This window comes from Mytilus galloprovincialis, chromosome 5, assembly GCF_965363235.1.
Source record: "Mytilus galloprovincialis chromosome 5, xbMytGall1.hap1.1, whole genome shotgun sequence".
In the NCBI taxonomy this organism is placed as follows: domain Eukaryota; kingdom Metazoa; phylum Mollusca; class Bivalvia; order Mytilida; family Mytilidae; genus Mytilus; species Mytilus galloprovincialis.
This window is the reverse complement of record NC_134842.1, coordinates 99,883,648-99,911,186: the sequence shown is the minus strand read 5'-3', so window position 1 is coordinate 99,911,186 and position 27,539 is coordinate 99,883,648. Positions and strand designations below refer to the sequence as shown.

The 27,539-nt window shown below is 33.1% G+C and overlaps 2 protein-coding genes across 2 annotated transcripts; both read right to left on the bottom strand.

Annotated features, from left to right (window-relative positions):
* Positions 1 to 1,071: 1,071 nt before the first annotated feature.
* LOC143074231 (uncharacterized) lies at positions 1,072 to 3,092 on the bottom strand. Its single transcript, XM_076249780.1, has 3 exons — positions 2,925 to 3,092; positions 1,757 to 1,989; positions 1,072 to 1,288 (listed from the first exon to the last, which is right to left on the bottom strand). Exons 1-3 carry the CDS (start codon positions 3,090 to 3,092, stop codon positions 1,072 to 1,074), a joined length of 618 nt encoding a protein of 205 aa, XP_076105895.1.
* Positions 3,093 to 9,470: 6,378 nt separating this feature from the next.
* Positions 9,471 to 22,385, bottom strand: LOC143074230 (uncharacterized). The gene is made up of 7 exons (XM_076249779.1): positions 22,379 to 22,385; positions 21,874 to 22,081; positions 20,508 to 20,761; positions 16,226 to 16,430; positions 11,983 to 12,194; positions 11,044 to 11,172; positions 9,471 to 10,081 (listed from the first exon to the last, which is right to left on the bottom strand). Exons 1-7 carry the CDS (start codon positions 22,383 to 22,385, stop codon positions 9,909 to 9,911), a joined length of 1,188 nt encoding a protein of 395 aa, XP_076105894.1. The 3' UTR covers positions 9,471 to 9,908.
* Between the last annotated feature and the right edge of the window lie 5,154 nt (positions 22,386 to 27,539).

Here is a 27,539-nt window from a genome sequence, read left to right as displayed (position 1 = left end):
AAAGATCGACAATTTATCACACAGATCAAAACCCTAAAATTATACGGATAACAGGGATCCAGTTGGAAAATTGGTAATGTTAGTTCGGTTACTTCATGTAGTCCTGTTTGGGGTAACTGCTCCAAGTTAGTCATTACTGTAACTTTATTAAATCGTGAATGTTACAGTACATCATCAGTTGGACAGTTTGTTCAGCTATATGTCTGATTTGGTCCTTTTTTTAATTAAATTATAGTGTTTTTGTAATAAATTTACTTATTCATGCATGAGCAATGTTAATTCATGCTACATACAAATAGTATTTCTGTCACACTTTAAAATAAACGTTTTTAAATTGTATTCCAGATCCGAATGAAACCTGATAAAGCTTGCAGAATCATCATTGCTTGTGGTATTCTGCACAATATTGCAATCATGAGGAATGAACCTGAAGTTGCAGAAGAACAATTGATTGACAATCAACCTCAGATGCCACCCTATAATGGTCCACAGGACGGAAAAGGCATACGGGACCATTTTGCTACCACTTTTTTTGCCTAATAAATTTCATGTTTTTATTTTTTCATATTTTCATACATTGTCTTTCATTAAAAAAATGAGGAAATTTGAAAATAGTAACAAATCTTTATATGATCCGTTTGACAATGTGTTGAGAGAGGAAGTGTGCATTTTTGCGACTTCAATATTGGTATAGTAAATGGTGAGCAGTTAGTCGCCTATGAAATCAAAAATCCAGTAGCCAGGCAACTGTACTTCAGTACAAGAATACGAATATGTGGTATGATTGCCAATTGATTATATCATTTACCATATGGATTTTTTTTTTTATTTAAATGCCCCAAAAAAAGCACAAGCCATGCCCGACAGTGCAAGGACTGTATAGCCAGCTAAGGTCATTAAAAACTTTTTGATTCATGTATCACTTATCATTCTTTGAATGATGGAGGTGCAATATGTGTGGCAAATTGTAATTACTGGTCTATTTTCGTTTACACAAAATTAAATGAATATGTTGGCCTCATAGTAATTTCTGAAATACAAATCAACAATATAACAATGAATTTAATACATTTAATACATAGAGGCAAGTGCCTGTGATAGTGTAACAGTCTCTGAACTGCCACACACTAACTTCTGCAACAGCTCTATTTGTAGTTCAAGTTTGTTCTTTTCTAAGTCCATCTGAATTTTCTGTCTCTCTTGGATCTCTAGTTTACCTTGCAGTGCACGATACTGCATGTCGTGTATATCCTGCACTGTTATCTTTTTCGAAGGTGTTCTCACTGTCCTACAAATAATAAAAACATAATGAATTCTGTAAAAGATCGATTAATTTTAAAACTCTTTTTATTGATCGATTCAAAGTCATAGTTCCATCAAATAGCCTGCTACTCACAACTCAGGGTCCACTTCCTATATCTGAATATATACAAAATGATTGGACGTGCCAGTCACAATATGTCACGTTTTCCGGCTTGAAATGATGTGAATAGGTGGGGGAAACTGTCAGAAATATATGAAAAGGTAAAAAAAGTTCCAATTACTTGTAAACTAAGAAGCGTAGTCTGAGACTCATTTTAAAATAATTTAAAAAAATCTAAAGTTTCGGGAAAATATTCATTCTAGTTATGAACTCGAAATCGTTTTTGTTGAAGGTGGCTTATGGTGACCTTAAGTTGTTAATTTCTGGTCTCTTGTGGGGAGTTGTCTCATTGGCAATCATACCACATCTTCTTTTTTTACATTTACAACTTACTTCTGCTTATCTGTCCTATCTGTTTGTTCTGGAAGATGTGGAACGACTGTTTGTGTCAGGATGGGGTCATATCCTGAAAGCAGAGACGGACTTGGTGGACTGGACGGGGGTGGACTGTCCCTTATCAGAGATGCTGCAGACTCATACAGATCCTGGCTGGCATCTTCTTCGGGCAAAGTGGCATTGATAATTGGTTGATCTGTAATAAATGAGATAAAATTTATTCGTTGATACTGTGTTTGGGTATATTTTATTTATTATAAAATTATAAAGGGGGGGGGGGGGGGGGGGGGCAATGGAAACATACTATATCATCATTCATTTAAATTCATATACAATTACTTTAAATTAAATTGCAAGATAACAAATATTGCACAAGACTAAATAAGACCCTATTTCAACTCTTTTCAGATTATCAAGGGTCTCAGCTATAAACTAATATGTGTTCCTGTCTAGGTTCAGTCTGCAACAACAAATTGATCAACTTTATTCCGGATTTATGATAACCAGTCCGTATCTGTTTTAATATTATAAATCATGACTGGTTTTCGGTCGAAATTAGCTATTGCGGTTCACTTTAATCCATCAACAGATACCAGTTTAAAGACGACTTGGCGGGCACCTGCAGCCACTTGTGAACTAATGTTGAAAATAATACTTTAAAACTGTTATCAGTTAAAGCAAATGCAATCTTGCAATAGTAAATCAAGAGGAAAACCTTCAAACCAACAAGAAACACGTTGACAATCATTTAATGATAGAAAATATTGGTTAAAATAAATTGTTATCAGTCACGTGATATCAGTTGGGAATTCCCCTACTTGTTGTGACGGCGGAGCAGACGAAACTTTTACCAAAATTGAATAAAGGAAACTATGTATCCCGGTATTAAAAAGGATAAAAATATTTGTGTTAATTTCATTGAAAATTAACAATAACAATTAAAAGAACCTTCAAAACAAAACTTTACCGAAACTGATCAAGTTTACTTTTTATAAAGTGCAATAAGAAGGGTAGAGCCTTGAGAAGTTCTAATTAAGGGGAAAACACATTTTGGGATATATTTCAAAGTGCTAAAAATTATTTACTTACTTGTCTGGAATGATTCGGTTTCAAGACCACCCTGAATCCCCCTGAAGCTGGTGGTGTCCTTCATCAGGTGTATTACTTTCTCTACTGCAGAGCTAGGTTGTTTTGGAGCTGGTCCTCCCCCAGTTTTGAATAACTCACTCCTGTGAGTTGTGTACACAGCCTTGGCCACTCTTGTGGTATTCCTCCACTTGTTTCTCACTTCTGTAGCAGTACGAAGGGCAACTCCAAGGGAATTCACCTTCATGGCTATGTCGTCCCAAACCTTTTTTTTTAACTGGTTGGTTACGGTATTAGTTTACTTTACATTAATTATACTGGAGTGTTTTTCCACAAGTTGCTGAATGAGGTCTTCTTCTCCCACAGTGAAGTTGGTCTTTTTCAGTCTCTTAAGTTTGCTTGGTTCAGCAGATTCAGCCATTGTTTTACAGACAGGATGCTCCAAAACAATGCATGATGGGTAGGTTTTATTTAATCACTTGATTAATCAGTTGATTAAATTTTAACGCATTGATTAATCAGTTGATTAAATTTTAATTCATTGATTATTTAATCAACACGTTAAATATTGTTGAACAACAGAAAATAAACGACTCGTTATGTAACGACTTGTTAAAAGATTTAATGACTCGTTAAATTTAATCAATCGTTAAAATAACGACAAGTTGAACAACAGACCCCTGATTTATGTACAAAATAATGAATGAAAAACAAATATGATATACAGCAACAAACGAGAACCACTGAATTACAGGCTCCTTACTTGTGACAGGCGCATACAGAATAATCGACATATGAACTCAGTATTTGCGACTATCTGGAAACAAAGCATTGATTTGGGCAGACCCTGACAGAGAGTTTTTAATGACTACGTAATGTAGCTTTAAGTGTTAACTTACGACTGGAAGCCATAGATTAAAATTTGTCACAATATTTTATTCATATCGATATCAGTACACCTATAATGCGCATAAAGTAATTTTATTTACTTTTGATTGAGCCAAAAAAACAAGCGGTGAATGCTGGAAATGAGCGTCATGTACATATACACCTACATCTGTTTTAAATACTATAAGGGTAAATCATTCATGTAAAAAACAAAGCATAGGTTCATTCATGCGGCACTTTATAAATCCAATATGAATATATCTTGTAGTTGATTCTTCATGGTAAACAAATGCATGAAGCGTGTCCTATCTTAAATAAACAATACGATACACATATTTTTCTTTAAATTGATATGCGATAATGGAATAATGTAAACTTGAATTCTATCGTATACAGTTGTTCAATAGAATGTAGTACTGTATATTTTACTGAATTGTTATACTAGTTACAATACTATAGTATGGTTGTTCATCATAATACAGTGCTTCGTGATTTTAATTTATTTTTAAGACAATGCTGTACAGTGAAGCCTGCCTTTACACTCACTCTGCTCTCATTTATTAAGAATTGACAGTTTCATTAGAATGGCATAAACTTGTGAAAACAACCAACAACAAATTTGACAAACAATTGTGTAACAAACCCTTTTCATCGTTTTTTGTTTATTTTATTTTTTTCGGCAACATTAGGTATCAGTATGAACTGCAGCCTTACTAATAGGGAACCACCTTTGTTTAAAGCAAGTCCGAATGGACAAGTTAACGTTATCAAAAGACTATCACAACATTCAGCAAACGTAATTCGCTATAATTTTATATCACCACTGTTGAAAGCATGTTACAACGGACATGTCAATGTTGTAAAAGAACTTCTTGAGCATGATGATGTTGATATTAACCTCTGTGATAATGATAAATCTTCTCCACTTTTTGGGGCAATTCGTGAAGGACATGAAAATGTTGTTACAGAATTGTTACAAAATTCAGCTATAGTAGATAATAGGAATGATATCGGTGTGACACCTATTTGTATAGCAAGTCAACAAGGACATGTTCACATTCTTAAACAATTGTTACAACATTCGGCCGATGTCGTATATATGTGACACTTATGACCAATGTCCTTTTTATTTTGCGAGGATGAATGGCCACTTGGAAGTAGAGTTGTTGCTGTTAGAAAAACAAGAAAATCAGAAATATTGTCGAATTTTCTAACTTTTTTTTTATTATTATCTTCTAATAGTTCAAGCTAGTTAAGAACTGGACGTGTTGCTGTACACTTTGTCAAATATCCAAGCTGTAGATAGTTTTAGGTGTAGTATATCGTTTGATTTTTAGCTCACGTGGCCCGAAGGGCCAAGTAAACTTATGCCATCACCTGGCGTTCGTCGTCGTCCGTCGTCTGTCGTCGTCTGTCGTCGTAAACTATTTCAAGAATCTTCTCCTCTGAAACTACTAGGCCAAATACATCCAAACTTTAACTGAATGTTCCTTAGGGTATCTAGTTTATAAATTGTATCCGAAGTTTTGATCTATCAACAAACATGGTCGCCATTGCTAAAAATAGAACATAGGGGTCAAATCCAGTTTTTGGCTTATAACTCAAAAACCGAAGCATTTAGGGCAAATCTGACATGGGGGTAAAATTGATTATCAGGTCAAGATCTATCTGCCCTGAAATTTTCAGATGAATCGGACAACCCGTCGTTGGGTTGCTGCCCCTGAATTGGAAATTATAAGGAAATTTTGCTGTTTTTTGTTTTTATCATGATATTATTATAGGTAGAGATAAACTGTAAACAGCAAAAATGTTCAGCAAAGTAAGACCTAAAAATAAGTCAACATGACTAAAATGTTCAGTTAACCCCTTTAGGAGTTATTGCCCTTTATAGTAAATTTTGGTTATCTTTTACAAAAATCTTCTCCTCTGCAACTACTGGGCCAAATTGAACTAAACTTGGCCACAACCATTATTGGGGTATCTAGTTTGAAAATTGTGTTCAGTGACCTGGCCAACCAACCAAAATGGCCAAAAAATAGAACATAGGGGTAAAATGCAGTTTTTGGCTTATAACTCAAAAACCAAAGCATTTAGAGTAAATCTGACAAGGGTAAAAATGTTCATAGGTCAAGATCTATCAGCCCTGAAATTTTCAGATGAATCAAACAACCCATTGTTTGGATGCTGCCACTTAATTGATAATTAAGGAAATTTTGCAGTTTTTGGTCATTATCTTGAATATTATTATAGATAAAGATAAACTGTAAACAGCAAAAATGATCAGCAAAGTAAGATCTACAAATAAGTTAATATGACCAAAATTGTCAATTGACCCCTTAAGGGGTTATTGTCCTTTAATGACAATTTTTCACAATTTGTTCATCATATTTGCTAACATTAAAAAATCTTCTCCTCTAAAACTACTCAACCAAATTCAACCAAAGTTCATTTGAATGATCAGTAGGGTGTATAAAATAAAGTTTGTGTTTTATTTTCTATTTCTTCAAAAAACATGGCTTACCAGGTGAGCGATTTAGGCTCTTGAGAGCCTCTTGTCGATGTGTGTAACGCGAAGATTTTAAAATAATAGATGACAATATATTATATTGTTTGCTTGCGTTCGTGTTGATTAGTTGCTTTTTTTGCAAGGCATTGTCAGTTTGTATACTTATTGGTATCTTCCAACTATTCAATTTTATGTCAATGAGGTGTACATTGACTCATTTGTGGAGTGATATAATTCTTAATTTCTCGAATGTACTTACACGGAGATATGACATAATAGATATAAAACAATTTTGCACAGTTTTACTTTATAAAATATATTTACAGTTCTACTCTAAAAACGATTTTGACAGTTCTATTATTGATAAGTTATACTATATAAAAGATTTCAACAGTCCTACCCTAGAACTGGTTCTCAGACTTTAAAGTTGTGGAATAGTGGTTAGGACAGGTAATTTTTATTTTTAGGTTGTATTTTTTTACGAAATAAAATGTTATTCTTGTTTTATTAAATTGACATTACATTTGTTATACATCTGTTATTTTTCTTTTATATACGTTTTATGGCTTGTTGTTGTTAGTGCATAACAAATTTACTCAAACTCAAATCCAATTTAATATTCTTGTACCTGTCAATAAAACAAATGTATTTTTTTTAGTAATTTACTTGTGATAATATAGACGTCACAAAAAACACGTAACTTTTTGTGGCGTTGGTGAATTCATGTGATGTGCAGTTTATACTTCGTTTGTGGTGTCCTGGTGTGCTCTCGTTAATTTATGGGAGGTTTCTGTTTTTATTATTCTTCGGTGTAAAAGTTGTAATGTACTATTATATTATTTATTCAAGTGTTTCTCTGTGCTGAATGTACTTGCATTTGTTTGTACTGTATTTCTGTCACGTAGTGTTGTCATTTTAGCGGTATCTTAAACATTAAAAGATAGGCGGGAGGTTTGGCTATCCAAAAAAAAACCACCATTTTTTCATAACATGCCCTGTATCAAGTCACGAGGCAGTTGTTATCCAATAGTCCGTGCGTATGTTTGTTGGCGTTTGTTTTTGTTGCAGTTCAGTGTTTCTGCGGTTCCGTTGTTTCCCCCTTGGAGTTGATGTGTTCCCTGGGTTTTTGTTTGTAACCGGGATGTGTTTTCGCCTAATCGATTTATGACTATCAAACAGCGGTATACTGTTGCCTTTATTTTTCCTTTTTTTTTCTTTGAGCAATCCTGACACATCGTATTTAAAGGGTGATATTTTTATTCTAAAAAAACCAAATTGTATCTCATTGATAAAAGAATATTCCAAACAAAAATAGGGACTCTTTCTGAATCACATGGTAATGAAAATCGAACTTAGACCTATAAATATTATTGTGTTTTATGTATTTAAAAGGTGATTATATAGGGTTATTGCATGAATATTGGGGAATATTGTCCCGAGTAGAATTTTATATTGCACGAGCTTGCGAGTGCAATATATGTTCTACGAGGGACAATATTCCCAAATAATCATGCAATAACCCTTTTATTGTATAGCAATATAATATTTGAGAGTAAAAATTGGTTTAAACTAAGATTTTGTCGTTGATGACGTCATGAATTTTGAAGATTTATTGCACTATTGCAATATTAGAATTTATTGCACGCCAACTTTTGGTTACTTTCTGTGGGAAATATTATATTGCTATACAATAATGTGATTTATTTCATATTATTTTGTTTTTTAAACATTCCAATTAATATATCGTTTCCGCAATCTAATTACAAATATATGTTCATTGTCTAAGGGTACAGCCACATTTTTCAATAAGGAAATATTAAAACGTTTTATTAATCTAATTGCAAAATAAATACTATTATGTGAGAAAAGAGATATAACAATTATTGATATTAAATCGTGTAACATTTATTAAATAAAGGCTGCTTTTCTGCGTTACAAATATATTAAAACTAGTCGAACTGAACATGAATGTCATGACATTGCCAACAAAATAGTCCCTACAGTTGGTCTGTCATTTTATAAATTATGACACCTCTGTTATGACAGCAAAAACAAATTTTAAGAAAGTGACCAGGAACTGACACATATAACCCAATATAATACAAGTCCAGGCTAACAAGGTGAATATATAAATGCGTAGGGCCACCTTTAAAAATGTTGCATATAGAAAAGTATGAAATTTTAACTACATATGCATGATTAATATACTGGGTAATTTTCAAATAATATGTCAAAACATACAAAAGAACTGTTTAGTACTAAACAAAAGTGAAATCTAAACGTTTATGTATGTTTGGGGCTTAGTTGAGATGTAAATAGTATTCCTGTGTACTAACAACGACTGAGTGATCCTACTTTTCAAACATCCTCATACATATCAATTCAATCAAATTCCAAATTTCATCGACCTATCAAAAGCGATTCCCTTTGTACATACCAAATCAAAACTTTAACATGTAAATTGTGTAGTAGGCTTTGTCAATGAACCACGACTGAGGGATCCCTGTTATAGTCCAGATATGATCTGTAAAACAACTGCATATCAAATATTGTGAATGGCGATTAGCTGTTAGGATTGAACGTGATTCAATAGATTATACAAGTCACAACAAACGCAATAAAAAGAACCAACGCGATTTCGTAGAGGCCAGACACATCAATTGAGTTCCCTTTCTAGCCTAGTATATAATATACATCATGATTTTATGCACTGAAAATTTGAAGATGGTGTCAGATATTATAAGCATTATATAAGTGATGCCTTGCGCAAATGAACCACACTTGTCTAAAAATTGATACGTCTTGCATAAAAAAAGAAGTCAAAAGCTACAAAATATAAAGAATCAAAACTTACAAGTCGAACAGAGACCAACAAAACCATGGCGAAAACAAAATACGGTATAGAAAACAACAATCCAAGAAAAACTACAAAAAGAATTCAAATACTGAGAAACATTAACATGATTAACCTTACCAAAATTCAGGTTTAAATATCCAGTATTCGGGAAGGATGTTTGTATTTCAGTGTTAACTAAACGTGTGCATGGTACAAGACAAACCAAAATCTAGAGTCTTCTTGTATAAACTGTTCATGATCATCGTAACAGCAGGAAAATGTGTATCCATCTAATACAATTATAACTCTCCGATCTTTTATTTAAAGCATATTGATTTGATGCTTGTAATGTAAAAAAAAACACTAAGAACAAAACAAAACTTTTTCACTATTAAACTTAGTTTAACAGTCTTTGAATCAGACAACTTAAAAAAACATCTATTTGTAAGAGACTGTTCGTATATTACTCAATATTTCTTGTTGCAAATTCCATTTTTTCTCCTTAGATTTGTTTTTCATGATCCTTCACACGTACATGTCAGTTATTAAACAAATGCTTGTTCCAAGGTGAATTGTGTATAAGACTTGAAAAGTTGTTAATTAGAATCTGCATTATATGTTTACTGATGTTTATCTGCAGTTAATATTGACGCAAGTTTAGTTCACATTTTCTTACAACAAAGGCCAATAAAACTAGATTTGTGTAATGCTATATCTCAGTGTTATTTACTTGTATAACAATATCAGTTCTGTAATTTCCAACTACAATTGCAGAACATTGGTCACTGTTATAAATCTTTCCTTCCAAGTAAAAAGTTGCGACCGTAGAAAAACTACAAATTAGTCGATGTATTTGTTTTCTTTTTGGAAATACACTGTTCCATTCGTTGACAATCTAACAACACAAAGAATAAGATAACAGAAATAAGGATGGCGACTCCTACACCACCTATAGCCTTTGCTACCGGTCTATCTTCGTACACGCTGATCTTCGTCAATTTATACGCTGAAATATAATTATTTGATGATTTAAGTTGGCTCTCAAACACTATACAGTAAGAGTATCGAATAATGAGTTTGTCATTTATCAATTTTAACAGTCTTGGTAAAGAAAGAGCAAATATACATGTACCCTTAACGCCTTGCTTCGTCGCCAAAAACAAAATGTGTTTGTCTTTTATTACATGTACAGTACATGAAAATGCTAAAATACGTTTACTGTATACTTGAATTCTGGATGTTATGATTAATCTAATAACTAACGTGCATCGTCCTTAAGTGACAACAAATCTCGGGTTGCTTACTAAAGGGTAGCAAACAAGTTAACAGACGAGAAAAATCTATAAATAATATCTTAATGTGTAAAAATATTCAAAAAAGGTTTTTCTTATTATAATCAAATCAGATATAAACATATTATCTTGTGTCTACTTATTTTTAAATGTTATTTCTATATTTTCTTTATAGTATGATATGTTTTGTTCGTTCAAATTGTAAGGGGTCTATGTCATTTTATTTTTGTATTAAACTATTGAAATGTCATAATCCAGTGGTTATTTCATTTTAGGTGTTTTATTTTTTTAAAAATAATTACATTATATACATGTATACATAATAAGGTTAAAATGACAATTTCAACAAGATATTTGTTATTTCGTCCAAAGATATTGCTAATACATTATCCTTTTGGGGTTTATGCATTTCTTTCTGTTAACTTAATTTTTAATATCGATCTAGTGGATTTGAACACTGATTGAATACCGTTGCCTAATTTCGAAAACTAGCAACAATTTTATAAAAAGGAAATACGATTCTAAAATATAAATGTAGTTACCGTATTCATATGTAAGCTTACACATGTGATATGTAAAATTAAAATTGAGAATGGAGATGGGGAATATGTCAAAGAGACAACAACCCGACCAAAGAGCAGACAACAGCCGAAGGCCTCCAATAGGTCATGCTTACCGTTCGTATGTTCAGGGTCAATAAACAGGATACGTTTTAATTCCTCTACTGTTGTTGAATTGATATTCACAGAAGATATCTCAGGTTCACATGTTATAGGTTCTGGACTTATAAGAGGGATGTCTCCTGCTGTAAGCAGATATTTTACAATTGATAATAAGACCTATATTTTATCCAGATGTGTATACCGCGTGACGCATGTGTAATTTTTGCGCAGTCAAAATACATTGACTGCATAACAGTTGCCGCTATACACAGTGTTACAGTCACTGTCTATATACAGCATTGTTTTGAATATCTATAGCGTCAGCGTGAAAAAATGCACGTTTGCAGAATAATATCAATTGATTGATATTTTGATTATACCGTTTGTAATATTTAGAGTGTCGCTTCAAGGTAATGATTACACTCAATCGAAACATCCATGTGTCTTCGATGTATCGCAGTTTGACGTCGCAAATATGAAATTTTACGTTAGCAAGGTAGCAATACCTCCCCTGTTACTGTATCGTATGCCCTTAAGGAAAATTCAGACTAGATGAGAATCTTCGTGGCGTGTTATGCACGAAAAATAAGAGACGCTTACCTTGACATCATACCAATTCCTTTTTTGGACTTCATGCGATTCCCTCGTGTTTTGTTTTTTTATTTCAATTAGTACATTCTGAATTGATTTGATCTACGATTGCGTTCTAATTCTTATGATGTTAAACCGTAGGAAAAGGTTAACTTAGCTGTATGTGGCATTTTTCGGATGTTTAGGTCTTTAATGCTCAATTTCGTATCTTATTTAGCATTACGTTTTTTATTCGGTCGTCACTGCTGATTCTTTGTAGAAGAGGAGCTCATCTTGCGTAAAACATTTAAAGCTGGGTTTCTGCGACGAGTTTACCTTTAAATCACTATAAGACGACGTGAAGAGCGTGCATATAGTTTTACCTAGTCCATGCTTGAAGCATACTGCTCCTGTCAAAGCACTACTGTTTGTGTTGCAAGGTTTCCATGACTGAATTTGATTTGAATCAATAACAACACATTTCTCACTAGAAGAGCTCGGTAATAGCGATGTAACAAACGATGGGTCATTATTCCAGTTTGATGGGGAACCAATTATGGAATGGGTACCAAGCCAAACTTGGGTACTTTTTAATCTGCAAATATAAATAATGTTCTGTTATCAAAAAAGGTTTTCGAAATTTCTTCAGTAATGTCATCCTTAAAACAAGTTCATCAAATCAATAAAATGACCAGGCGTATTTACAATATGAAATGAAACAAATCGAGACTTGACCATTTCCGTACATAACGTGAATTGTTTACAATTGACCAGACATTTTTGTACATGCAGTAGTTTCCAAGTGTAAGGCAATATTGTTGCTTGTTTTCATTACGAATCAATCTAAAAGAGGGACGAAAGATACCAAAGGGACAGTCAAACTCATAAATCTAAAACAAACTGACAACGCCATGGCTAAAAACGAAAAGGACAAACAAACAACATAGAAAACTAAAGAATAAACTACACGAACCCCACCAAAAAACTATGGGTGATCTCAGGTGCTCCGGAAGGGTAAGCAGATCCTGCTCCACATGTGGCACCCGTCGTGTTGCTTATGTGATAACAAATACGGTAAATAGTCTAATTCGGTAGGTCACATTCATGAAAGGAAATGGGATTGTAGTTACGACGTAAGGAACATATCCGATATCATTTGTGAAACGGTAAACCAACTCGTGATGGCGTCCGTAATATTTACGAAGGGATGATTTCAACTTCACCATTTGGAACTCTTGGTTTGAAAGCTTCCTTGTGAGCAGCAACCCTCTATCAAGAAAATCATGATAGGAAATGCAAGCACGGGAATATCGTATCAGTTGGGAGATATTTACCCCGTATGCAGGTGCTGCTGGAATGTTGCTACTTAGAAATGGAAAGTTCACAATTGAAAAGCTGAAATCATCTCTTTTGTCGTAAAGTTTTGATTTCAACCGACCCTCATTGTCAATTTCTAGATATAAGTCAAGATATGAGGCCGACTTAACTGTATCTGTAGTATCCTTTATCTCTAGCTCGATTGGATAGATGCGTTCCATATAGTCACCAAATTTTGAATAATTAAGTGCAAGAACATCATCTATGTAGCGAAAAGTAGAGTTAAAAGATATTGCTAACTTCTTATATTTCTTCCTAAGAAGTTCCTGCAAGAAATCAACCTCGTAATAATAAAGAAACAAGTCGGCAAGTAGAGGGGCACAGTTTGTTCCCATTGGAATGCCGACAGTCTGTTGAAAAACACGTCCTCCGAGCGTAACAAATATGTTGTCAATCAAGAAATCAAGCATCTTGATAATATCAGTTTCAGATAATTTTTTGTTCGAATCAGAGTGATTCTTTACAGAGTAGGATTTATCCCTCCCTAAGACAAGATACTTGTACTAAATGTTGTAATCACATATTACGTTTTTTCAGTCATACTAAAATATTGATGCACAAATTTCAAAATTCCAATCGAAACATGACAGGTCCCACTAGTTCAACAGGAATTTTTCGCATTGATTACCTATCCCAAGCACCAGCGTTTACACCGTGGTTTTGATGTTGTGTCTTTTCTAAATCTTGATGTGTCTTAAGAGTCTTTGCGAACTGTGTTTATCTTTGTAATTATGTTGTCTCTGTTTAATTTCATATACATTTGTTTGTATTTCCGTCTTTTACTTTTATTAAAAGGACTATAGCTTTTTCTTAAAGAAGTTATAACTTCTTACAAATACAAGATGTGTTTCTATACAGAACACAAAAACATATAGCATTAATGTCTTCCATATTTTGTGACATCGGCTTTAGCAAATAAACCATGATTACTAAATCTGGTGTTGGACATCCTGGTACCTGTTCAAGTAAGAGCAACCAAAAGAAGATATATCAAACATGTTACAATGCAATTGAGGGGGGGGTGGCTTACTGTTTGTCGATCATTTCCCAAAAAAATTAATCGATTGGAAGCTTAATTTTACTTCTTTACGTTACTCTTGCTTGAACTTTAACTCAATGGATAACGATACTCATCCAAAGCACATTAAACAAACGACATATGGAAATCGGTTTAGAAATAGAACATATTTTTTTCCGAAATGGTCACGTGGTTTTACCTCATCACGTAATGTGATAACCAGATCAAAAAATGACAGGACAACATCAAATACTGAAACAAACACATCATGTAGTGTAAAATCGTCAAATTTTGAATCATCATTACGTAATGTTAAAGCCATATAAAGAATTAGCAAATCATCATTACGAAATAACAAAACCACATCATGTAATGAATCAACTACATAACATTAAGTCACATACACCATTACACATCAAGTAATGTTAAAACCACATTAAATAATGGTGAAACCACATCGAGTAATGACAAAACCATATTACAATGACAAAACTATATCAAGACGATACGAAACCATATCGTGTAATATCGAAATAGCATTAAGTAATGACTATTCCATATTGAGTTATATCAAAACATCATTACGTAATGTCAAAACCATATTATGTAAAGACAAAATATCATCAAGTAATAAGAAAACAACATAACGTAATATCAGAGTTCCACATAAGGCAGCTGTTGCGTTCCATACAAAGTCGTTAATATGAAAATAGTGTATTCAGGACAAATGATTAACGAACATGCGGTAATTAACCACGACATCATGGCATTACAAATTGTTACTATAAATATGAATGAGAACATTTAACAGAAGTGTGGATTAGGACAGGATAACTCACAATCTCTAATTTGCCGAAATTTGTTTTTTTTTTCGAAATTCAACAATTGCTTCTAATACTTTAAATTCATCAACACATTTCGTGTAAAACGCCTGTCTTATTCATTTTTTTTTTACCACGAATGAATACAATTATCTATAGAATATAGCATATCATTTGTCTATTTATTCTGTAATGCTCGGACATGATTGCATCCATACGGTTCACATAATTTTATATTTCGAGATCCGACAAATTAAAGAATGTTTAATATAACATGAAAATATTACATATCGATTCAGCTAGAAATGCAGAGTATACTCAATCATAGCTGTTAAACACAATATATTAAAAAGGCAATTATAAGTGAAAAACCCTAATAGTTGATTTGAAAGTGAAGGTTTAATTATTCTTTAGCCTTCGGGTGTTAAGATATATTAATGTCCTATTACCCGAATAAGGCATCGATAGCCATAATCATATATGCATTGGTCATGAATAAATGAACGACAAAAGGCTTTGGATTACTCAACTGTTTTTTTTAGCTCGATATATCTATTATTTTCATCACCGGGGGTATAATGAGTTTTAAATTTTCATTATGTGGTGTTCTTTTATCATCAAATGATCAAATCATTAACTCGTGTGTAATAGCCGTCGTATAAAAGTTCGAGTCAACACTTAACCCAAGGATGTTAAAAATCGATCTGTTTTAAAGTTAAATTGTAATAAGGATCGCCTACGTTTTAATAAAGAAAGGTGGAATGCCGAATGTCATATTATTAAAGTTTATAAAAATAATCATAAATGTGGTATAGTATGAGAGGTTTCTGATAAAGGTTCGCATACAGGTTTCGTTCACAGTAGGTCGTTGTGATAACATTCTTATCTTATGGTCAAAGTCCCATAATTCCAATAACAAAATTAAACCGATCAGAATACAGTATGGTCAATGTTATACAGTAGTAAACAATTATGGGAGCCTTTTGTCAAATGGTGTCACAAGGTTTCAGTATTTTGATACTTAAAAATAAAATTATCACATCAAAATGAAGGTAGAATATGGTTCACTGCACAGGATAGCAAGCAATGCTACCAAGTAAAAGAGCATTCAGTAACACGATATCAGCAGAAATGCGTTCACAATGTGGCACTGTTAAAATTAGACAAACTTCAACAACTCCTGTAAACACGGTCAAATTTAAATGACAATATAGTATGATAAACAAAAAAGAACGACAAATCATCAAGCTTTCTTTCAAACGGTCTACAAAAATCGATGTGTTTCGGTCGGACGGATGGAGACTCTTACAATATATCCCCGCGTTGTGAGTGAAAGGCAGACCAATACGCCGACTTCACACAAATGAGTTGAAACACTTTTACCCTAGAAACTTGAATTTATCTACTTACGAAAATACAGTACTCAAAACGTCATCCCTGATAAACTGATAATTTAGGTCATCTATTAATGGTGCGAGGTAGCCGCCGTCATCCCGACATTTGTTCATTGCATCAACAATTGTCCATGACGTCAATGATGAAGGCTTACTTGTAAACCAGTAACAGTGTTCTCGGTATAGTTGATCAGCGGTGGAGTTCCATTTCAAACAATTTACTGAAAGAGTTTAATTCCATGTAATAAAATATATGTTAATGTTGTATGCATCGCAACTTATTAACCAGAGTAGAGGTTGTGTAGTTGGGCCTTGTGCTCTTATTATATTTAAATATTGTCAACATTTCCAGTTTTAATTTAAGCTTTTTACTAAAAACAAATCGTGAATACACACTGTTGCAGGCGTTTCAGGTAGACATAAATTTATTCATAATCATTACCGAATGTTGGTTCTGAGATATATAATAGCCAGTTTAAAAGACATTGCCATTTCCTTTTCATCGTGAAGAATGTACAATATATTTTTTGTTTTACCTCCATGCAACAGTATCATATACATGTAGTTATGCAAGGTACTGCTTCATTATTTAAAAAAAAACATCGTTCATATGTGTACATTAATTTGTTTTATGCTGAGTTGTGCCAAAGATTTGTCAATATTTCATACAAGCATAATTATATAAATTTCTCTTTCCAAAATATTAAACAGAAGCAATCAAAGATCTGAAATTAAAACTTATAATTAATTCTTAAAAAATAAGGTGGCCATATCATAAAGGAAAATGTCTCGGAATAAAAAAAAAGTTACTAATTGAACAGTAACTAGTCTGTTTTACTTAAATGTACTTAAGTGTATTTTACTTTCTATATTAATTGCAGCAAATTTTCACAGGACGCATAGACCGACGAATGCGCGTTCATGTATGCAAAGACTTGCAAATTGTCTCTAAAACCTTAACATGTAAATTGATGACCTCATGTGTTATAACTGTTATTGACCAATCAAATCGGTATATGTAAGTAATACTTTTAAATTCGGTGACTTGTTAATCTGAACTTCTGACGTCGTTCGGGTCAAATTGGGTCACCGAAGCTAAGCTGTATAACTAAAAAGTAAAATAACAAAAATACGAACTCCGCGGAAAATTCTTAACGGAAAGTCCCTCGTCAAATAGAAAAATAAAAAACTCAAACACGAATGGATAACAACTGCCATATTCCTGACTTGGTACAAGCATTTGCTTATGTATAAAATGGTAGATTAAACCTCGTTTTTTATCTACAAAAATGTAGTTAAACCTCTCACTCGTAATTCCATTATATTGACAACTAACATACATCAACTTGATTGTTCAATAACTATCACATATTTTTGAGAGTCTTCAATATTTTTTTTACTTTTGCCATATATATATGTAGGACTCTAAAGTGCGATGGGGACGCTAAAGTACGATAGTCACGCCAAAGTGCGATGGTGTACGCTAAAGTACGATGCCTACACACGCTAAAGTGCGATTGTCCTCGAAAGTATAGACGTAATAAACGTACAATGAATTATGACGAGAACAGTCGTTTATACAAACGAAAAATTAACATGCCGAAAGATAAATGTTTAAAATACAAAAAATGTATTTGATTAATAACTTTAAACGAAATGTCCATGACTTACTTAATTCACACCTAACCGTGCTTTGTTGGCTAAAGTAAATGTTTTTCCGGGTTCTGGAAGGACTGATGTCCTGCAGTCGACCATTTTACTATACAGATGAGATACAAAAGTATCCTTGATCTTGTTTCTATATTAGAAGCTATAACGGATAATTGAAATTATTGTTTATGTTGCAGTTTTCTTTCTACTTTGCGGTCCCCGTTCAAATATTTAATAGACTTATTGCCTGATTCAGTAGGAAGTAGGCATGATCAAAATACAAAACAAGAAATAATATTACAGAAGTCAACACACGGACCTGTTTATAATCTAAATATTTCATCCCTGCAACAACAAAACTATGGAACACTCTTAACCTACACATAAGAAAATGTGAATCTCTGTCATTATTCAAAACACAAATTAGTACCAAAAATAGTAAGTCCCAGTGTATTATTATATAGGACATCGTTTTGGTCAAATTCTTCATGCTCCCTTAAGAATGGATTCAAGTTCATTGAATTTTCGTTCGTAATTTAGAAGATTCATGCGTTAATCATAAATTGTCCGCTAAAACATTATTTTGTACAGTGTAGGAAAATATAACATGTAGTGATGCATTTGTGTTGAAGGCCGTATCTTGACTTATAATGGTTTACTTTTATAAATTTGTAATGCAGTTGGATAAAAAGTTGTCTCATTTGCACTCATACAACATCTACCTGTATCTATTGGTACTCATTACTAAGAAGAAGAAATCTTGGCGAATATTGCATATATGCAAGCAAGCTGACTAAAAAGTCTTACTCTACAAGTATTAGGAAATTAGCTATACTCGAACCTTACTATATTGGTTCATTGCACTTTAGCGTGATATACAATCGTACGTTAATAAACAAAACAACCATCGCACTTTAGCGTCACGTCGTGATACACCATCGTACTTTAGCGTAGACCATCGCACTTTAGCGTGACCATCGCACTTTAGAGTACCATCGCACTTTAGAGTCCTACATATATATGCCCATTTCGTGGTCCAGCTATTGGTAAAAAAAAAGCCTCCTTCTTAACATTTGTTAATTATTTTTTATTGTATCATTTGAGTCATAATAATATCAAAGGCACTGACCACTGTGCTCATGATACTAATAGTCCCGCGACAGCAGTATCCCAACTTAATAATAGGATCCAGCCAATAGATGAATTAAGACGAATACAGATTGTAAATTTGAGAGGCTTGATGAGGAGTAACTCATTTACTGTATTCTTTAGTTTTTAGATAATATGTCTTTAACTTTATTCCATTTTCATATATATTCTCTACTTTTTGGTCTACGATTCTCCTTTCCGTAAACCAAATCATGGCCCTCGGATATTCAAAGTTCGTGTTATATCTCGGACGATATACCTGATTCACATGTTCATTTACGGATCTTAGTTCATTTCTTTTAAAAACAAATTTAGCATTGCAGGTATAATTCTTTTCTTGAACTTATGTTAAATAATGTTTTAAAGTTGTTGTACACTTTTTATACGGAAAAAGAATACACAATTTATAATTATTCAAAGATTTATTTATATTGCAGCAAAATATTGTTTTTCATATTCATATTCATAATATAAAACATAAATGGTAGTGCCCCGCTAGGTTCTGAAATATGTCTCTAATTATTTTAATTAAAATTCATTATTCCTCTCATTATACCGTTAACAATTCCAAATGATTTGTGGATAGAATTATTGCAGATTAAAGTTCATCTTTCGTTAACTTCCGACTGTTTTAATTCGCGAACGATCCAATATGTGTCTGTGATTTACCTCCGCAAGATTGTAGCAATGTATACAATTAATTTTGCATTTCATCCTAAAAACATTTCATGGCGTAATTGCCTGCCGACATATAGTATTCTAAAATGTACATCTTGAGGTGCCCTTTGGTTGTGTAAATGTTCTGATTGTTTCTAAGTTAGCAATGAGATTGTCGATTGTTCTTTTAAGGAGTTTCTTAAGATTTCTCTATATGATATATTATACTTTATATTTGTTTTTGCTGATACATGTGATATCTCCCCGCAGAAAAGTCGTAAAGGTATCGTCAACATATAGCTAACTTTTCCACTCACGCCGGAGATAGCTGCAGCCGGGAGTGAGCTTTATTTTTGTTTTAAAGGCTTTACTGTGACTTCGAGAGGAGAAATCTCAAGAAAACCGCTATTTGTAAGTTATTGGCTTTGTCAACTGGTGTAGTGATTTTATGTCACGAATTAACCTTTTGGTATTGATACATTATTTTTACAAATATTTAGACGTGTTTTTAATTATAGATTAGAAATGATATGGTGTATACATTTATGAGATAAAATTAATTATAACAAATAAAAAAAAAACATATTAAAAGCCAAGTAGCAGCGCTTTTAGTATTGTTCTCAATCTCAATCTGACATTGTGGTCTTAAACGGTGACACAAAAACTCTTCACTTGACTATATGTTCAAAAGGGTCCTTAGCACATGTAAGATTAGGATGATTATAATTGATGATTGGTGATTACTTTACGCCACATCAGCACAAAAAGGCTATATCGTGACGAGGGATGAATATACAAGAAGATCGCCATGTAAAAATACAATTAGAATAATAGCAAGCTACCTTTTTTATAACATAGCATTTCGTCCCGAAAAACAGTTGTGCATGACTTGTCCTGAGTTTTATTTGGAAGACAAAAGCTTCTTTTGTTAATCACAGCACAGTTTTGACCCGTTCCTCCGTTCGGCTGGTTAAGTCTTAGATCTGCATCAACCCAAAAAGTTGACCAAAAATCATTGTTTGCTATGCTTGATCCGTCTAAATGGGTCCATGTGTCTTCTATAGCCACGTCCATCACACCAATAAATGTTTCCCCTCTACAAAAGCAATAATACATACAGTAATTTGATTACACGCGTGATACTGTATAAATAGTCTTCGATGTGTAAAGATGCCTATGAGACCACATACAATAGGCATTGCAGCTCAAGTCATTATGCTTTATTCTTGTCAGCTCAGATCCAAATGATAAAATTAAAACAAAATACCAATAGAAATCCACATGTATGTGACACATTTACCGCTTTACTTTAAATTAAGTTTTTATATGTATCATGCTATCAAATGCTATAAATATAACATTGATAAGGAATGATTGCCAACGAGAATACTAAATCAAATAATGTAGGTTAAAGCAGTTACAGGTTACTGTACAGTATTTGTGTATATTGCATGTATATTTAACATTGCCATTAAAGTGCGCGGTTTGGCTTGCCACAAAACCAGGTTCAACCCACCATTTTTTCCTTTAAAAATGTCCTGTACCAAGTCAGGAATATGGCCATTGTTATATTATTGTTCGTTTCTGTGTGTGTTACATTTTAACGTTGGGTCGTTTGTTTTCTCTTATTTTTTAGTTTAATTTCACATTGCGATAAGACGTGTCACGGTACTTGTCTATCCCAAATTCATGTATTTGGTTTTGATGTTATATTTGTTATTCTCGTGGGATTTTGTCTGATGCTTGGTCCGTTTCTGTGTGTGTTACATTTTAGTGTTGTGTCGTTGTTCTTCTCTTATATTTAATGCGTTTCCCTCGGTTTTAGTTTGTTACCCCGATTTTGTTCTTTGTCCATGGATTTATGAGTTTTGAACAGCGGTATATTACTGTTTCCTTTATGCATAATACGCTTTACAAGGACCCGACATAACAACATGTAAAACAATTGAAAAATTAAAACCAACAAAAGAATAAAATAAAACAAATATGAAATAGGCTGCAATCAACGCAAACCACTAGATTACATCATTGACAACGAACGATGGCTAAATTGGTCCAATGTAAGAATAAAGTGAGTATACGTCAGTACGATAGCAACCCAACAACACGAAACGTGAATAACACGTTCTTAACCCCCTGTTTTTTTCTGTGGATTTTTTCCCTCATTTTTATTTATAGGAAACAATAGCGATAACAAATAAAACATACGCGCCACTTGGTCTTAAACTTTCCACAAAATTGTACTGCTCTACGTCTATGTATGGCGCCAATCCATGACCGTCTTCAGCACAAAGCATGTTTGCTTCAAAGGCGCTTATCAAATTCGATGACCTTTTGTACCAATAACAGTGATGCCTGTAAATACCATCCAGCAGTGAATACCATTCTAAACAATTAGCAGCAAAGCACGAATATCCTATTATGACAAAAGAAAAAAAATATTTGAATGAAAACAAACTCTCTAGTTTTACTACCGTAACTTTTTGTTGTCCTGTGCTTGATTATAGACACTTCGTCTGAACTTTGAAAATATTTGACGCGCTTTGTCTGAAAATGTTAACAATCAGATGTTTTCGGTTTTGCTTTTTTTTTAAGGATGTTTCACTCCTCCTGTTTTGGATTTTTGTCATATATTAGGAATCCTCATCTAGGATTATCCATAATTTTCCTCCAATTTTTTAATTGTTTATATCTCGAACACAAAGTCACGTACCCTTCATGTTTCTAAAATAAACGTTTATTCCGTTATTTATGGTCCTCTGGCTGATATTGGTATCTCGGGATGATACGGCATATGATACGGATTTTGCGATGTAATTTTCTCTTTTTATACACAATCAATTAAACAAGGATATTTTGAAACAGAGTAGCGAACATCCTTAAAAGAGGGACGAAAGATACCAGAGGGAAAGTCAATCTCATAAATTGAAAATAAACTGACAACGTCATGGCTAAAGATGAAAAGGACAAAAAGACAATTAAAAGCACACATGACACAACATAGAAAACCAAAGAATGACCAACACGAACCCCAACAAAAACAAGGGGTGATCTCAAGTGCCCCGTAAGAGTAACCAGATCCTGCTTAAAGTAGACAAAAAGTCACATCTGTTTTCACCAAAAATAAAGATAATTTCTAAAAACAAGATAAGACTATATAACACTGATTTTGTTTTAAAGAAGGCGAAAGATAACAAACAGACATTGAAACTAAAAGCCGAAAGTTAAATTGCCTACGAATGATTACAAACAAAAAAAGGAATCATAACTTGAGAAAAACAAAAAGAATTAGCTCTCCTGAAAACACAAGTCATTATTGTATAATAACATGTCTGATGTTGCAACACATAGTGATAAAAGAGGGTTAAAGAATTCAATTAAACCTCATAAAATACATCCTAAAATTGAGTTAATCTTAAGACACATACAATAGTGTATTAAATTGAGGACAATTCCTAGAAGGTATAGAAATTAAACAATGTTGAACAACATGGAAACCAGCAAAACATATAAAATGATTGTGCGAACACAAGTTAAGGAAGACAACTCGATTTCATCAGAAATACAAGAGTGATTTGCATAATTCTGAACGGACAAAATATTGTTTTGAATATAAACATGCCCTAATGACAGCTGTATATTTCGAACGTAACGTTATCACATATTGTTGGCGCCTTGGCGATAGAGCAAATGGATTTAGACCATGGCTGATTACACCAAAATAATTCACAAGAAACGTACAGCTGCAGATATAAAATACATCGTAAGACATAGGTCAACAAGATCTGTTACTGAAAACACCTACGGCATTTTGAAAATAAGATTCAGATGTTTGTACAAACGATGACATTCACAACAGACACAACTATTAATATCATATTGTAAACTGCTGTTCACTATAAACGATGTGTAGATACAAAAAAATACAAAACATGATCCTCTATTTGACCCTGTAGAATGTTACAATGAAACGCAATATTGATTAGGAATTGTCCGTTGACAGCGCAGATTGGCAAGTTCAGAGAAATTATCTCATCAAAAATGTATTTTCAAACATGTACATTTGTTAAATAGTTGTTTATTTTGCAAAATTAAACAAAACTAATAAAAGGTATTGCTTTAATTTACTTTGAGTCGTATAAAATAAAACAAATTTGTAGTTCTACTTATATACTAGTACATAGAAGTGGAAAATATATTTTCTAACCGATAACATGTATGCCGAAAGTACAACGCACATGAAAACATAACACAGGGACAAATATATGTGAGACACGAAATACATCAATGTATTAAAAATGTAAATATGTTCCACGGAACTATGTGTATAGCTTGCAAATGTAACTGTCAGTCAAAACGTGCTATGCTCTTTGGTCGAGTTGTTGTGACGCATTCGCCATTTCCATTCTTAATTTGATGATGTAGCCCTTTAATGAATTATAAATAATCAAACACAAAGGATATTTAATCCTTCTTTTTAAGATGGTTTTAATCTTTGATTAAAGAAGCTTATTTTTACGTCTCAAACCATTCAATGATATTGGTTTAACACATAAATTGTTGTATAAAAATTTAATCCAAGATTGTATAATCAGTGGCTAAACCGATGACACAGAACAGAACATTCACTCTTCTTATGTAAAAGTCGAGAAAATCAATATCCAAACAATGCCGGTGACGATACTGATAAAACTGTATTTCTAAACAACAATCGTTCGTATTAAATAGTTATTTGTTAAACTGTCTTACTAGAAATATACATACAATGAAATGATGTTTTATGTTCATTATTTAGAGATAATTGCATTAGAAGATTGTCAAACTGAAACTTCACACATGTTAATATTTAATGGATATTGTTCAAAAAACCATATAAATATATATTGAAACAATCATGTGCATTCAAACTTGGTTTCTTTTGTCACATGGATATTCAATATAGAAGTATTGTCTTTTCGTAAATCTAACAATTTGAACGTGTTTTTCAGGTTAAAAAAAGATATATAATTTTATAAAGTCGGTATCTTTTTACTATTTTTAAAACAGTTTGAAAAAAGGTCGTCTCAATGTTTGTACATGTATAAGCGGTCTTCTCCGTCTAATCACATTTAATTTTTACATCGAAATAAGGTCCATTTTAATCTGCTTAGTAATTTGGTGGGGCGCTAGGTACGAGATACATATATATAAAGCCTTCAATTTTGTCCAAATAAGCTAAGAAACAATGATGATAAATTACTGACTTGCAGGTGAATAATTCGACCTCATTGAATCCGTATTCCTGTGAACTTTAATTAAGCCCCTTAGTCAGAGATGAATACCGCATACATTATGCGTGATCAATATTTAAAGTAAACGAATGTCAAAATTAAAAATGAAGCAAAGGTCAATCATTTAATTGACTGATTCGATCCACAAAAAAGCATTCTTGTACAGATTAAAACGGTGATAGAAATACATATTTTTAATCTATAATATGAAATTAAACAGACCTATAAAAAAGGCCCTGACACAAGAAATACAAAACCAGTCAATTGAAAAAAATAACGGCCTAATTTATAGCAAATCAGTTTACATAAAACAATTACGACAGACATGATCAAACGACAATCACTTAACTGCATGCTCTTAAATTGGCGCAGGTTTAAAGAATGTTTTTGGATAAACTTGCTTGTGAATGCTCAACAAACCCTACCCACCCGTCCATAAACCTAGGATAGTGCTGTAAAAGTACAAAAATGTCAACTTGAAAACAAACAATAAACATCACATAAAAATCACATCAGATTGGTACTAATTTGTCTGTTAACATGTAAAGCTACACACCCAAGTTGACGGGACGTTAGCCTCTAATCCGAATAAACTTTAAAGTACTCCACTCTTGTTCTGAATACACTAACATGGGCTATTGCCTGTGTTCAGAGCAACCGTTAATTTACATTATTATAAGAAACAGTTATTCACATATTTTTAAAGTGATCTTATCGGTGTTCAGTAATTTAACACTAGTACAATTAACACATGGTTAAAGAAATATTAAGTCAGTTAATTTAAAACTTATAAGGTACTAATTGTCGCATTTGCAATTAATGATAAGATGAGAAAACAAGAATGTGTCCTCAGTACACGAATGCCCCACTCGCACTATCATTTTCTATGTTCAGTGGACCGTGAAATTGGGGTAAAATCTCTAATTTGGCATTAAAATTAGAAAGATCATATCATAGGGAACATGTGTACCAAGTTTGAAGTCGATTGGACTTCAACTTCATCAAACACTACCTCGACCAAAAACTTTAACCTGAAGCGGGACAGACGGACGAACGAACGAACGGACGGACGGACGAACGAACGAACGAACGAACGGACGCACAGACCAGAAAACATAATGCCCCTCTACTATCGTAGGTGGGGCATAAAAAAATGGAGCAAATTGTTGCCTTATTTTCAGAATAGGATCGGACTTACCTTGCAGAAGCAGAAATATCAAACCTTTTTGTAACTTCATCATCTCCTGAATTTTCTGAATACATAAAATGTTAAAGCATTTGTTTCGAATGAACTTGAAAGTACTACACCTCTTGTTCCGAATTATCCAAAACAGACTTTGACCTTTGTTTATAAATATTCCTCATCTACTGATTTTCCAAATATATGAAATGTATCTTTTAGATTGATGCTACAGTTACTGTCCACTTATATATGTATGTTAATGATAGTTTTTATTATTGAGCTATTTCTTTTTTAATCGCGTGTTGAAATATTTTCAAAGTCCCACATTGAAGATAATAAAACATATTGATAATTATTTATATGAACTTTACTGTACCAATGTCTACATTACATGTATGTGTTTCACAATTGATTATATTGAACAGTTCTCAAAACTAATAATTAAAGTAAATAACTAACTTAATTCAGCATTGGGAAGCGTATTATATTATTATCCAAACTTCTATGAACCCTATGAATTATTAATTTTGTAATTAGTTTTTTCTAAAAAACAACTTCTTAAATATGCCACGTCTTTCAAAGACTAAAAGTCTTACACAATTGAAAATAAAAAAAAAAAAACGACTATGACGTACGGATTATATAAAAATGAAACTCGAAAACAAATAACAGAATGCTATTGAAAATGGTGACAAAATTAAAGGCGCAAATCAGTATGAAATTAATTCGATATTTAAATCCAGGCTGACTAAGCAGTAAAGACAATTTTGAATTTGTCATATCCTCATAATGAAGTGGTTAATATAGGCTTTTCATGCAAGGTACGTTCCACTTCAATCCAAACGAAGTCTAGATTTTCATACCGGATCACAATATTTTATGTCGAAGATCACAGGTTTGTTTACCGGTAACATCTCCATCTTTCTGGATACTCATATTCAACAGAGATCCCTATGGCGAGGGCTTCCATAGGCTATGTCTGTTGCCAATCCAATTCAAGTTATTTGATTAATTGATTGATTGTTGGTTGCTTAACGTCCAGTGGCAAATATTTCATGCATATTAAGGACGAGAACAAGTTCACAATAAATGCAATAGGTAGGTCTTGTCATAATAGAAGCTATCTGGGTTGATGGTCTGGGAAATTTGGACTGGACCCCTCAATGAGTTGTCACAAGGGTTCTTAACGTGCAAAGAGCGTGGCACTCTCTTTACACGAGGCATCGGATTTAACGTCCCCATTCTGACAGGACGTGACCGCGAACTTGATACATCCCGCACAGCCAAACGGACGCCCCACTTTGACAAGCGTTTTACTGCCGGTCGGGAGAAGACCAGGTGACCATATTTCTATTCCCCAGTCCACCTTGGGGTCAAGTTATTTGAACTTAACAAATAGATTCTCTTGGTAAACCTAACAA